We start from the raw sequence: 13,846 nt of genomic DNA on the forward strand, positions 1-13,846 counted from the left end.
ACACGCATTATCCAGCAGTATATGCAGCACCAGAACCTGGCAAAGCGCTACCGGGCGAGGAGGCGACGTCAGCGCGGTCACGTGAGTGATCAGGACATGGACACAGATTTCTCTGAAAGCATGGGCCCTGCCAATGCATGCATCATGGTGCTAATGGGGCAGGTTCATGCTGTGGAACGCCGATTCTGGGCTCGGGATACAAGCACAGACTGGTGGGACCGCATAGTGTTGCAGGTCTGGGACGATTCCCAGTGGCTGCGAAACTTTCGCATGCGTAAGGGCACTTTCATGGAACTCTGTGACTTGCTTTCCCCTGCCCTGAAGCGCATGAATACCAAGATGAGAGCAGCCCTCACAGTTGAGAAGCGAGTGGCGATAGCCCTGTGGAAGCTTGCAACGCCAGACAGCTACCGGTCAGTTGGGAATCAATTTGGAGTGGGCAAATCTACTGTTGGGGCTGCTGTGATGCAAGTAGCCCACGCAATCAAAGATCTGCTGATATCAAGGGTAGTGACCCTGGGAAATGTGCAGGTCATAGTGGATGGCTTTGCTGCAATGGGATTCCCTAACTGTGGTGGGGCCATAGACGGAACCCATATCCCTATCTTGGCACCGGAGCACCAAGCCGGCGAGTACATAAACCGCAAGGGGTACTTTTCAATAGTGCTGCAAGCTCTGGTGGATCACAAGGGACGTTTCACCAACATCAACGTGGGATGGCCGGGAAAGGTACATGACGCTCGCATCTTCAGGAACTCTGGTCTGTTTCAAAAGCTGCAAGAAGGGACTTTATTCCCAGACCAGAAAATAACTGTTGGGGATGTTGAAATGCCTATATGTATCCTTGGGGACCCAGCCTACCCCTTAATGCCATGGCTCATGAAGCCATACACAGGCAGCCTGGACAGTAGTCAGGAGCTGTTCAACTACAGGCTGAGCAAGTGCAGAATGGTGGTAGAATGTGCATTTGGACGTTTAAAGGCGCGCTGGCGCAGTTTACTGACTCGCTTAGACCTCAGCGAAACCAATATTCCCACTGTTATTACTGCTTTCTGTGTGCTCCACAATATCTGTGAGAGTAAGGGGAAGACGTTTATGGCGGGGTGGGAGGTTGAGGCAAATCGCCTGGCTGCTGGTTACGCGCAGCCAGACACCAGGGCGGTTAGAAGAGCACAGGAGGGCGCGGTACGCATCAGAGAGGCTTTGAAAACCAGTTTCATGACTGGCCAGGCTACGGTGTGAAAGTTCTGTTTGTTTCTCCTTGATGAAACCCCCCGCCCCTTGGTTCACTCTACTTCCCTGTAAGCTAACCACCCTCTCCTCCTCCCTTCGATCACCGCTTGCAGAGGCAATAAAGTCATTGTTGCTTCACATTCATGCATTCTTCATTCATTCATCACACAAACAGGGGGATGACTACCAAGGTAGCCCAGGAGGGGTGGTGGAGGAGGGAAGGAAAATGCCACACAGCACTTTAAAAGTTTACAACTTTAAAATTTATTGAATGACAGCCTTCTTTTTTTTGGGCAATCCTCTGTGGTGGAGTGGCTGGTTGGCCGGAGGCCCCCCCACCGCGTTCTTGGGCGTCTGGGTGTGGAGGCTATGGAACTTGGGGAGGAGGGCGGTTGGTTACACAGGGGCTGTAGTGGCAGTCTGTTCTCCAGCTGCCTTTGCTGCAGCTCAACCATACACTGGAGCATACTGGTTTGGTCCTCCAGCAGCCTCAGCATTGAATCCTGCCTCCTCTCATCACGCTGCCGCCACATTCGAGCTTCAGCCCTCTCTTCAGCCCGCCACTTACTCTCTTCAGCCCACCACCTCTCCTCCCGGTCATTTTGTGCTTTCCTGCAGTCTGACATTATTTGCCTCCACGCATTCGTCTGTGCTCTGTCAGTGTGGGAGGACAGCATCAGCTCGGAGAACATTTCATCTCGAGTGCGTTTTTTTTTCTTTCTAATCTTCACTAGCCTCTGGGAAGGAGAAGATCCTGTGATCATTGAAACACATGCAGCTGGTGGAGAAAAAAAAAAGGGACAGCGGTATTTAAAAAGACACATTTTATAAAACACTGGCTACACTCTTTCAGGGTAAACCTTGCTGTTAACATTACATACATAGCACATGTGCTTTCGTTAGAAGGTTGCATTTTGCCTCCCCCCACCGCGTGGCTACCCCCTCAACCCTCCCCCCTCCCTGTGGCTAACAGCAGGGAACATTTCTGTTCAGCCGCAGGCAAACAGCCCAGCAGGAATGGGCTCCTCTGAGTGTCCCCTGAAGAAAAGCACCCTATTTCAACCAGGTGACCATGGATTATATCTCACTCTCCTGAGGATAACACAGAGAGATAAAGAACGGATGTTGCTTGAACGCCAGCAAACATACACTGCAATGCTTTGTTGTACAATGATTCCCGAGTACGTGTTACTGGCCTGGAGTGGTAAAGTGTCCTACCATGAAGGACGCAATAAGTCTGCCCTCCCCAGAAACCTTTTGCAAAGGCTTTGGAGTATATCCAGGAGAGCCGCGAATGCCAGGGCAAAGTAATCCTTTCACATGCTTGCTTTTAGACCATGTATAGTATTTTAAAAGGTACACTCACCGGAGGTCCCTTCTCCGCCTGCTGGGTCCAGGAGGCAGCCTTGGGTGGGTTCGAGGGGTACTGGCTCCAGGTCCAGGGTGAGAAACAGTTCCTGGCTGTCGGGAAAACCGGTTTCTCCGCTTGCTTGCTGTGAGCTATCTACAACCTCCTCATCATCATCATCTTCTTCGTCCCCAAAACCTGCTTCTGTGTTGCCTCCATCTCCATTGAAGGAGTCAAACAACACGGCTGGGGTAGTGGTGGCTGAACCCCCTAAAATGTCATGCAGCTCATCATAGAAGCGGCATGTTTGGGGCTCTGACCCAGAGCGGCCGTTCGCCTCTCTGGTTTTCTGGTAGGCTTGCCTCAGCTCCTTCAGTTTCACGCGGCACTGCTTCGGGTCCCTGTTATGGCCTCTGTCCTTCATGCCCTGGGAGATTTTGACAAAGGTTTTGGCATTTCGAAAACTGGAACGGAGTTCTGATAGCACGGATTCCTCTCCCCATACAGCGATCAGATCCCGTACCTCCCGTTCAGTCCATGCTGGAGCTCTTTTGAGATTCTGAGACTCCATCATGGTCACCTCTGCTGATGAGCTCTGCATGGTCACCTGCAGCTTGCCACGCTGGCCAAACAGGAAATGAGATTCAAAAGTTCGCGGTTCTTTTCCTGTCTACCTGGCCAGTGCATCTGAGTTGAGAGTGCTGTCCAGAGCGGTCAAAATGGAGCACTCTGGGATAGCTCCCGGAGGCCAATACCATCGAATTGTGTCCACAGTACCCCAAATTCGACCCGGCAAGGCCGATTTAAGCGCTAATCCACTTGTCAGGGGTCGAGTAAGGAAATCGATTTTAAGAGCCCTTTAAGTCGAAATAAATGGCTTCATCGTGTGGACAGGTACGGGTTTACATCGATTTAACGCTGCTAAATTCGACCTAAAGTCCTAGTGTAGACCAGGGCTTTGAGTAAGGTTTGTCACCCAGTTGTGAGCCCTTTGTAGTAATATCACCTAAACCACATTTCTCTAGTTTGCTTATGAGAATGTCTTGTGGGACTCTGTCAACAGCCTTACTAAAATCAAGATAGCACATAAACTGCTTCTCCTCATCCACTAGGTAAATAACAAAGAAGGGATTTGGGTAGGCATGGCATGATTTGTTCCTGACAAATCCATACTATTTCTTATAATCCTATTATCCTCCAGGTACTTACAAACTGATTACTAATTTGTTCCACTATCTTAACAGGTATCAAATTTAGACAAACTGGTCTATAATCCCCTGGGTCCTCTTTGTTCCCCTTTTTAAAGATAGGTTCTGTGTTTGCTCTTCTCCTGTCTTCTGAGACTTCACTTGTCCTCCAGGAGTTCTCAGAGATAATTGTGAAGGGTCCAAGATTCCTTCAGCTCATTCCTTAGGTACCCTACGATGGATTTCATCACACCCTGCTTTAATACATCAAATTTATCTAATAACGGTTGTCGTGTAACAGAATAAACATGATTTTGGGGTGCCATTCCCCACCTGTTAGAAAAATGCACCAATCCCCTCTTTCATGATAGATTTTTTTTTTTAACAGCCACACCTAAATGTTCTTGGAAAGAGTTTACACAAATGAAACTGACCAATTTGGATCTGAAACCCCCAGCTCTTTGTAGAGATGCTGGCCCCCTCTAATAATTGGGTGTCTCTGAGGCTTTCATTTGATAAGAGGGCCAGGACATTACCAGCAAAACACAGGTTATTATCCTGGTTGTTTAAATCATTTAAATCTTTCCTTTCCCCTCCAGTAATTTTACCATGCAAAATAGTCTTTAAGGGCATAGCAACGCCCCCTTCCCCATTTCTAATGATTGTCACAACCGGCCTTTGAGTACCGATCCCCATGACCTCTGCATTACTTTGCAAAATGTTGATGTTATTTAAGAAATCTGCAGAGTTTAATTCTTCCCAAAGTCTCCCTTGAGACAAGAAAGGATGGTTTAACCCTGGAGCATCTAACTGTAGCCTATTTGGGTATTAAACTCAGCAAGTTTTGAATTGCATCGTGAATGACTCTGATCACCTGAGTGAAAGACATCACACTGTCTAAATTAGCAACATGAAAATCTTGTGATTCTCCCTGGAGGGTACCCAGGGTTGTGAGGCACCTCACCACCACCTGCCCTTAGCATGAGGCAGCCTTGCCGTGGCTGCTGTGGATCATCTCCCTGAATCCACCAGCCTCTAGCAACACAAGCATGGCTTTCCAGGCCTCTGCAGGCCTCACTGTCTCTGTACAGTTAGCAGGAGACCCACACCAACCCCCAAGTCCTCAGAGCATTCCCTGGAGTGTCCACTGAACCCTCACAGAATTACCAGGCCCACTGTTCCCAAATGAACAGAACACACCAGCTTGTACGATTCAGTGCAGGATCAGCACCTTGCTTCTCACCACAGCGCTTAGATTAACAGGAATAAGTTGATTAGCAAAGATTCAAGATTCACACAGTAGTGAGAAAGAATAACGGAAAAAACAAAATCATACCACACTTTCTAGAGACTAAATTTACCTTTGGATGAGGTAAAACTTCTTTAGACAGGAGGTAACTTTCATCAGCATTGTCAGAGAAGCCTGGCCGAGACCCCTTTTTTATGAAGCAAAAGTGTTGTTTTTTTATTTCCTCAGTGAAGGGTGCCTAGGTGTCTTCTCTGCCCCCCAAATACAGTCAAACAAACCTTTGAAGATCAGGTTCTTCCTCCTCCTGTTTCTCTTTCTCTCTCTCTGTTAGTTCCAGCCTCTCTCTGCAGTTCACACAATCCTTAATTTGCATTCATTTCAAACGGGCGATAAGAAGCCCACTGTGAATGGAACAATGCTCAATTTACATGTGAACCGATAGATGAATAAATATTTCTTGACTGACAGAAAATCTGTTTTTCACCTTTGTCGGTGATGAGAACCCACAGACTTATTTTCAGTATATACACATACCTCTTTACATGGTATTTGTACATATATTTTATAATTATTTTGATTACCAGAGTGACACAGGCTCTTATTCAAGACCTCATATGACACTCTGGTGAACTAGGCTGTACACTCCAGCTCCATGGGATGCCCATCGGCATTAAGAGGTCCTCGGGTCACAACCCATCAACCTTAAATGCTCATTTGTATCTTATCCACATGTTCCAGACACACCTGTGGAAACTCTTCAGGTTCATCAGGAATGGCACTTCCATTCCTTCAGAATCTGGACTAGGGGGGTCAACAACCATTTCTTGTGATTCAGGGTTAGGTTTATCTGCACCTATTTCCTGAAGTTCTGGTTAGGTGGATCGATTTTGCTTTGTTGTCTGGGGGAATCTTCTCAGCATACCCGTCTTAATGTGATTTTAGTCTTTCTTAAAAGTGTTTTGGGTTTTTTTAAGTTTCTTTGATAATCTTCCCCAGTATTTCAGATCTCTCCCACCTTTTTTTCTCACCCCTCCCACATTATGTTTGCAGGATTCATGTGTAGTCAATGCTGCACTTCACTATTCACAGCTTTAACCAACCTTACAAGCAATTCCTTAGTCTCTGTTATCTTTTAAGGCCTCCAGCTCACTTGGAGAACCTAGTTTTTGAAACACTTCAGAAATCCAGAGTTTTACTCTCTCTCTCTCTATTGCACACCTAAGAGATGTAGAAGTCCTGACAAGCTCTTTACAACCATCACCAGGAGATCTTTGCTGGTCAGCTACAACACCACAGCCAGGGGTTCTAACTGGGCTCCTCAGGCTTATGTCCAATGAAGGCCCTGGAAGTATTAGGCTGTTCAAAATCAGGATTATCGACTTCACTGTTGTGTGGGTGCTGCTTACCCCCTGCCTGTCTGCCCCTGAAAACTGGGGCTGCTTTGAAGTGATTTTCTGGGGTTCCTGAATTTCTTAAAGCAGGAATTCTCTTTGCCCTTTTTAAAGCTGGTTCCTGTGAGCTATCTTTTTTTTTGATGCTGGAGTGTGTCTTGGTTGCCAGAACAAACGACCTATATTTTAGTATTGTCTGTGTTAAATATAAAGTTTTGTATCATATAAAGCAACTTTGTTTTCTACTTGAAGGACGGGGATATGTAATTAGCAAACAGTCTGTGAAAGAACATGCCTAAACCTTTTTAGGATCCATCAAAAATTTTACTAGTTTAGAATCAATTCCTAGGTTTTTATTAACTATATTAAAATGCCAGAGACCTGTACTGACATACAGGCCAACAGGTCTTGAGCCCAGCACCTTAACTGTTGGGCTACTCTTTCACACAGCCAGAATCTGGCTCTTTTACAGTCTGCTCATCAAGTAAAGATATAACTTCGCAAATTTCAGCGCTAATGTTTCTTTAATATGTAAATGCATAGCAGTGCTGTCAATACTATATTGCCACATTCTTTTACACTAAAAGAGGGAATAATTATCTTTTTGCAACTTTGTACATGCATGGTCATATTTATTGCAAATTAATTCTGAGTGAGAGACAAAACCAAACTGCTTAGCACTAGAAGAAAAAAACAAAAACAAAATAAAACAAAAACCAAGGGGGAGGTGCGGCAGGGGACAATGACAGTGGGGCAGAAGCATCCTTGTCTAACTATTTCTTATCTCTGCAGAAAACAGGTTTCTAATTACATACCCTGGTAGGTCAAGTGAAAGACAAAGTCACTTTATGTGACACAAAACTTCATATTTTAACACATATAATACTAAAATCCTGGGCATTACTACTGCCAACCAATTTTAATACACTTTAAGCCTTGCATATATTTAAATTAAAAACAAACTTTAAAATAAAAGGGGCCCACAATAAGAACAAAATTTTAAATTTAAAGCTATCCTGTTACTGACATCTCTTTAGTAACTAATACACAATATGCTTATAAAACATGCTAACATAGGTTTTTCATTTTTTTTATTTAAAAGGGATGGTATACTTTAATTTTTAAAACTTTATTGTAATTCTCATTTTATTGAATTAGTTCTTTGTTAAAAACAATTTCTATAGAAAAAGGATTTTGAAAGAATTGCTCATACAATCCCATAAACCTACATAAAATCTCATTTTTATCTCAGTCCTTTAAACCTTTAAAAAGTCATGACTTGACTTTTTTTTTTAAATGGAACAGATGTGTAGATATTGGGTTTTGTATATGGACATTCCCTTGTATTTGTCTAAAGTACAGAGATAACCAGAAATCAATGACTTGTGTCTTTTAAAATTACAAATGGGGATATTGTTGTTCCCCAGGAACCTATTTCTTTACGGATTACAAACTAGAGCTGTCTAAACTATTTTTTACAGTGGATTTGGCACACTATGCAATTTGTTTGGGTAAAACTTTTCTAAACTTGAAGTGTGACAAAAGTCTGTCTCTCTGTTTACTTGATGATTACCTGTTCTGTTCATTCTCTCAGAAGCACCTGGCATTGGCCACTGTCGGAAGACAGGATACTGGGCTAGATGGACGTTTGGTCTGACCCAGTATGACCGTTGTTATGTTCTGCTGGAAAATGATAATTGTTTAATTATGGAAATGAAGTAAACTTAGCAATGTCCCATTCTTGGCATCTGTTTAGGTTGTAATATATAGATTCAATGTAAAAACATGCTTACGTTATCTTTAAAAGGTTGGGATGGTATAGTTTTAAATGCTATTTCAATTCCCATTTTAATCCTATGATTAAAAAATGCTTTTGATGATGAAGCTGCAAAACCCGGCAATTTTACAAAAAAGGAGGGGGGGGAGAGATGTGGAGGGACATGTTTGCTAAGCTAACAGCGTCGGAGGGGACAGTCTTTATCTGTCTGCTTCCTGTAGCCACAAAACTACAACTTGTCTCGTTAAATTTTTTTTAATTGTAAAAATCCTCTGTAAGTGATGGGAGGGGGGGTATTTTTTGGCCTCCAAAATCTTCACACTTTACAAATGATATCCTGCAAACAGGTGTTAATTTAAAGCCTATTAGAGGCCTCCTTACAGCTTAAGCCAATTAGGTGCTAACTGCCAATAAAGAATAAAGGTTTTGATGAATTACATTATTTTTAATCAATGGAATAAGGGAAACTGGAATAAAGGTTAGCCATGTGTAACATCACTCTACCAATTTTTAAAGCTATTTGCTAACAAAATGTTTAGAAAGAGGAAATCTGATTCCTGGCACAGAATTAAAAATAAAGAAGGCAAATTGCTAAATTGACATAGGTTTTGTAAGAAGCCTGATAATCAAAAGGAGCATACTAGTCAGTTTCTTTGATATTTTAGCTCTAATTTACCCTTTCACATGCCACAGTGAATAAAGTGCTGTGTTCAGTGTGACTCAGGAAAATATGGGGTAATTAAATACCAATGGATAAATCCATGAAGTGCTGTTTAGAGTGACTGAGGAAAATGCCATGTTCATATTCTATGAAATGTGATTCCCCTAGAGGCCTCTTAATTAACAAGTACTTTCTGATTGGCTTAGCCAAGGAGGCCTGGTTTGTGGCAAGCTCCCAGGGCAGAGTTTCTGCCATTTAGCCAGTAATAGCCTTGCAGGGTGAGACGCTTTTCTCTTCTCTGTACTTTTTTTTTCTTGATGTTTTCAAACTTTCTTGGTTATCTTTGAAAGGTGGCTCAGTCCCCTGTCCTATGCAGTGGCTCTATAGCTCTAGTTTCTCTCTCAGACTCTAATGCTTTGTGACCTGTGTGCAACAGTCTAATAAACTTTTAGACTTGTAGCAACTGCATAAAGTTATTTTTTCTAAAAATTCCTGCTTATCTACAGTTATTTGTATTTTTCCTGTATTCCTCTGTCATTAAGACTTTGTACAATTAGTTAATGACTATTTAGAAATGCATTAATGGCTGGTCAGCAATCTCGACTGGAGCCACTAGGGTACATTTTCGACCGGGCATTTCAGTGGAAAACTGGATGCCTGGAAACCCTAGTGATGGGCCAATTGAACACACAGAGGAAGCACTGTGGGATGGTGAACTGAGTTGGTGGGAATGCCACGATGGGGAATTCCTACCGTGACAGTCCCCTCTTTGCCAGTACATCGGGGATTGGGCTGGGGAACCTCCAGGGCCGAAAGCATGCACTGCTACTGCTTGAGGTACAGCTCCCCAGCTGGGGATAGAAGAGACTCATGGTCGTAGATCACATGCAGAGGGGGACCCGTCGGACACACTTGCCAGTGGGTCACACGCCTGCCTCAATTGACTCTGAGCTTTGCCATGTTACTGAGCTGAGTAACTAGGCTGGGTTGTTTGTCCTTTCAGATGTTGGTGACATTTGAGGATGTGGCCATGTATTTCTCCCCAGCGGAGTGGGCGCTGCTGGGCGAGCACAAAGGCAGCTTTACAGACACGTCATGTGGGAGAATTACCAGTCTCTGGTCTCATTAGGTGAGGAGCTGTGTCTGTGAGATCAGGACCCCACTGCACTGGGTGCTGCACAGAGACACCGTAACTGAGATGGAGCATTGGTCTGAGTGGCTGGGTGGAGGTGTGTGTGGGGTACAAGGAATGAGGGAGGGATATGGATGAAGAAAGGCATGTGTAATGCAGCTTGACAGCCCCTTCAAAGGGAGGCACTTCCACCCATGGTCAGTAGGACTGTGCAATATAATGCCAGGGAATTCTGGGACTTGTAGTTCTCAAGGTGCAGCATGTGACCAAGGAAGGGTTGTGTGACCTGCAGGGTTATTGGATAATAGGCCAGCTAGCACAGCAGTCAAGGTGAGAGACCCATAGGGCGCATGGCATTATGGCATCATATCTCCTCTCCTTTGCTCTCCTAGGCCAAGGAGAACTAGTCTCTGTGTGTGACCTCTGCTTCCCCACCAGCCACCTCAGTCCTCGCCAGCTCCACCTGTTTGCCCAGCTCCCTCATTCGCTGCTGCCGGGTTGTTTGCAACTCCATGTGCTGCTGGGTGCAGGGTGTATTCACCACAAGCTGCAGTTCATGATTCCATATAAATTATTTGCAAATATGCAAATTAGCTCATTGCGCAACTGGCACAAATGCTGCACGTGGAGCTGCAAGAAGTATGGCAGCTGCGTGGTTAGAAGCGCTGAGCTAAGATCTAACAAGTGGCGATGCTTTTCTCCCAGACAGGATTCCCAAGCCAGCTGTGATCTCCAGCATAGAGCAAAGGGAAGAACCATGTGTCCAGGGTCCTGCTGGAGAGGAGGATGGAGAGAGCCCAAGAAGTGCCCGCGCAGGTGAGGAAGAATTTAAAGTGACTCTCAGGGTATAAGTGAGTGAGTTTAAAGCAGCTGGAATCCTGATAAGTTTTGGTCAAAGTGACAAGTGATTTTGTTTGGAGTCCCCAGCAAGAGATACGTTAAAATGGTCTGGTTTCCAGTTTCTGATTCCAGAAAATCAGGCCCAGTTTGGGGGGTTTCTCAGGTTGGGCACATCATCAATTCATTATCCCATAGTGCCCCCTCATGGCATGACCTGGCATGTCAGCACCTCTGCCTCTCTCTCTTTCTTGGGACTTCTGTGGTCTGGTCTGGTGATGACATGGCCCTCTGGCCTGGTCACTGTATAACTTCACCTCTTCCAGGGTATCAATGTCTCAGACAAATACAGGAAGTCCTCACTTAAAGTCGTCCCCGTTAACGTTGTTTCGTTGCTGATCAATTAGGGAACATGCTCGTTTAAAGTTGTGCAATGCTCCCTTCTAACGTCGTTTGGCAGCCGCCTGCTTTGTCCACTGCTTGCAGGAAGAGCAGCCCATTGCAGTGAGCTGGTGGGGGCTTGGAACCAGGGTGGACTGGCAGCCCCCCCATAAGCTCCCCGCTCCCCTAAGTTCCCTGTGCAGCAGCCACCCAGCAGGCTACCCGTTGCTGGCAGTTCAGCTGTCCCTCCCCCCACTGCCATGTGCTGCTCCTGCCCTCTGCCTTGGGGCTGCTCTGCGAGCCTCCTGCTTGCTGGGGGTTGGGGGGGGGAAGAAGAGGGGGGCTAATGTCAGCGTGTCTCCCTCCCCCCTGCTCCCTCCCCCCTGCTTACTCCAACTTCCATAGAGCAGGGGGGACACACGACAGTCCCGGAGGCAGCAGCTGAGGTGGGTCTCAGCTTGCTGATCTAATTAACAAGGCAGTGTACTTAAGACAGGGATCAGCATACTTAAAGGGGAAATGCATCTCTCTCTCTCTCTCTCTCTCACACACACACTCACACACACACACACACGTGAGGTTTTTACCCATGAAAGCTTATGCTCAAATAAATCTGTTAGTCTTGAAGGTGCCACTGGATTCCTTGTTTTTGTGGATACAGACTAACACGGCTACCCCCTGATACTTGACACACAGGGTGGGTGTCTCTGTCTGCTATGCTGTCTCCCCTCCCTTCATTCCTTCTGCCTTGTAGAGTGTGAGGATACATTAACCACAATGAGTTAACCCTTGAGGGTTAGTTCATCATTTAGCAGTAAGGCATTCCCTGGGAAATATCCCACCATCTGACTTCACCACCTCAAGCAAGCTTCACAATCACCATTGCTGTGTACCAGTGTTAAATTGTTTGTTTAAAACTTATACTTTGTGTGTATATAATATAATATAATATAATATAATATAATATAATATAATATAATATAATATATAATAGTCTTTTGTCTGGTGAAAAAAATTTCCCTGGAACCTAACCCCTCCCCCCCTATTTACATTAATTCTTATGGGGAAATTGGATTCGCTTAACATCGTTTTGCTTAAAGTCGCATTTTTCAGGAACATAACTACAATGTTAAGTGAGGAGTTACTGTAGTGTCCAATGAAATAAAGGTAATCAACACAATGTGTTCTGTTCCTCCTGGGTCTCACTCTTCTTCAAGAGCAGTAGCTCCTGGGGTTTCCCCTGGGAGTCCTCCCACAAAACCAAATGAAAATACAAACTAAGCAACTTTCCGCCCATCTCAGGCTTGAACTTTTTGTTCATCTTAGGTTCTTCACCTTTCTCCACTCTTCTACAAAGTGCCAACCCACAGGATTGCCTTCCTGGAGCCTTGCTCCTTTCTCAAGGCTCACCACAGGAGCTAACTGCATTCTTGTAGCAGTCCTACAGATCTCTCTCTCTCTCTGCCAGCCTCCCTTCCCACAGGGAGGGAGCTCCAGACTACCTGTCTCCTGGGTCTCCTTTCTCCAGCTGCACTGAACTTCTGCTTTTTAACTCCTCTCTGCATCTGACACCCCGCAGGAATAACAAAGTGGGGCTACTAGGGCTCTCAGTCTCCATTCAACTCCTCCTTGGTTGGATTGGGGTTTATAAATCCCAAACAGCCCCCTAAATTACTAGCCTCTGCTGAAATAAGGTTCAGACTTCTAACAGGGTGGAAAACAGGCATCGGAAAAGCTCACCTAGGGACAAGAGTGATTCTCCATCACATACAGTTGAGATGAGACGTCTCTTTTTAAAAGATCTGCTCTAGCTCTAGCCATGTTCATTTCTGGTGTGTGCATTTTAAAAAGGATGTTGAAAAAAATAAAAAAGGGTGCAGAGAAGAGCCACAAAAATTATTCAAGGGCTGGAGAAAATGCCTTGCAATGAGAGACTTAAAGAGACCAATCTATTTACCTTATCTACGACAACATGAAGTGACTTGATTACAGTGTATACATACCACCATGAGGAGAAAATACGGGGTACTAAAGGGTTATTTAATCTAGTAGAGAACAGTATAACAAGAACCAATAACTGAAAGTGAAAGCCGAACAAATTAGAAATAAGGCATCTGATTTTAACAGTGAGGGTAACCAATTATTATCACAAACCCTTGATGTCTTCAAATCCAGACTGGATATCTATCTGGAAGATGCTTTAGCCAAACACAAGTATTGGGCTCAATACAGGGGTAACTGGGTAAAATTGAATAGTCTGTGATATAAGGGGGGGGTGATCTAATGGGTCCTCTTGGCCTTAAAATCTATTAATGCCCCCACGAATAAGTTTGACCAGGAGTTAATGGGCCAGATGCAGGAATCACTGGGTGAGATTCTCTGGTCTGGGTCATGTGGGGGGTCAGACTGGATGGTCAGAACGGCTTTAAAATGTTGGCCATCGCGGGTGCTCCTGGTGCAGGTGCTGTGCGTAGCACTGGTGCTGTTTCATTGGGTCAGCATCAGTACGGTTACCAACCATTCCCACATCCTCAAGGGGGCCGGGGGTTAGGACTCTGTTGGGTAGACTTTAGGACACACTGTGATGCATTATCTGGCCCTGTAAATTTGTGAGTCTCAGATCTTGGCACATGCTGCCTAAATTGCTGGC

At 45.0% G+C, this 13,846-nt stretch overlaps 1 protein-coding gene across 1 annotated transcript in view; it reads right to left on the bottom strand.

Moving 5' to 3' along the window:
- The window catches only part of LOC119566266, a 1,129,280-nt gene extending 1,123,858 nt beyond the window's left edge, over nt 1-5,422 (bottom strand). The window contains exon 1 of the mRNA XM_043548405.1: nt 5,296-5,422. Coding sequence (XP_043404340.1) covers nt 5,296-5,390 — 95 coding nt within the window. The 5' untranslated portion in view covers nt 5,391-5,422. The remainder of the gene's footprint in view (nt 1-5,295) is intronic.
- Nucleotides 5,423-13,846: the final 8,424 nt, after the last annotated feature.

This window comes from Chelonia mydas, chromosome 6, assembly GCF_015237465.2.
Source record: "Chelonia mydas isolate rCheMyd1 chromosome 6, rCheMyd1.pri.v2, whole genome shotgun sequence".
Lineage (NCBI taxonomy): Eukaryota > Metazoa > Chordata > Testudines > Cheloniidae > Chelonia > Chelonia mydas.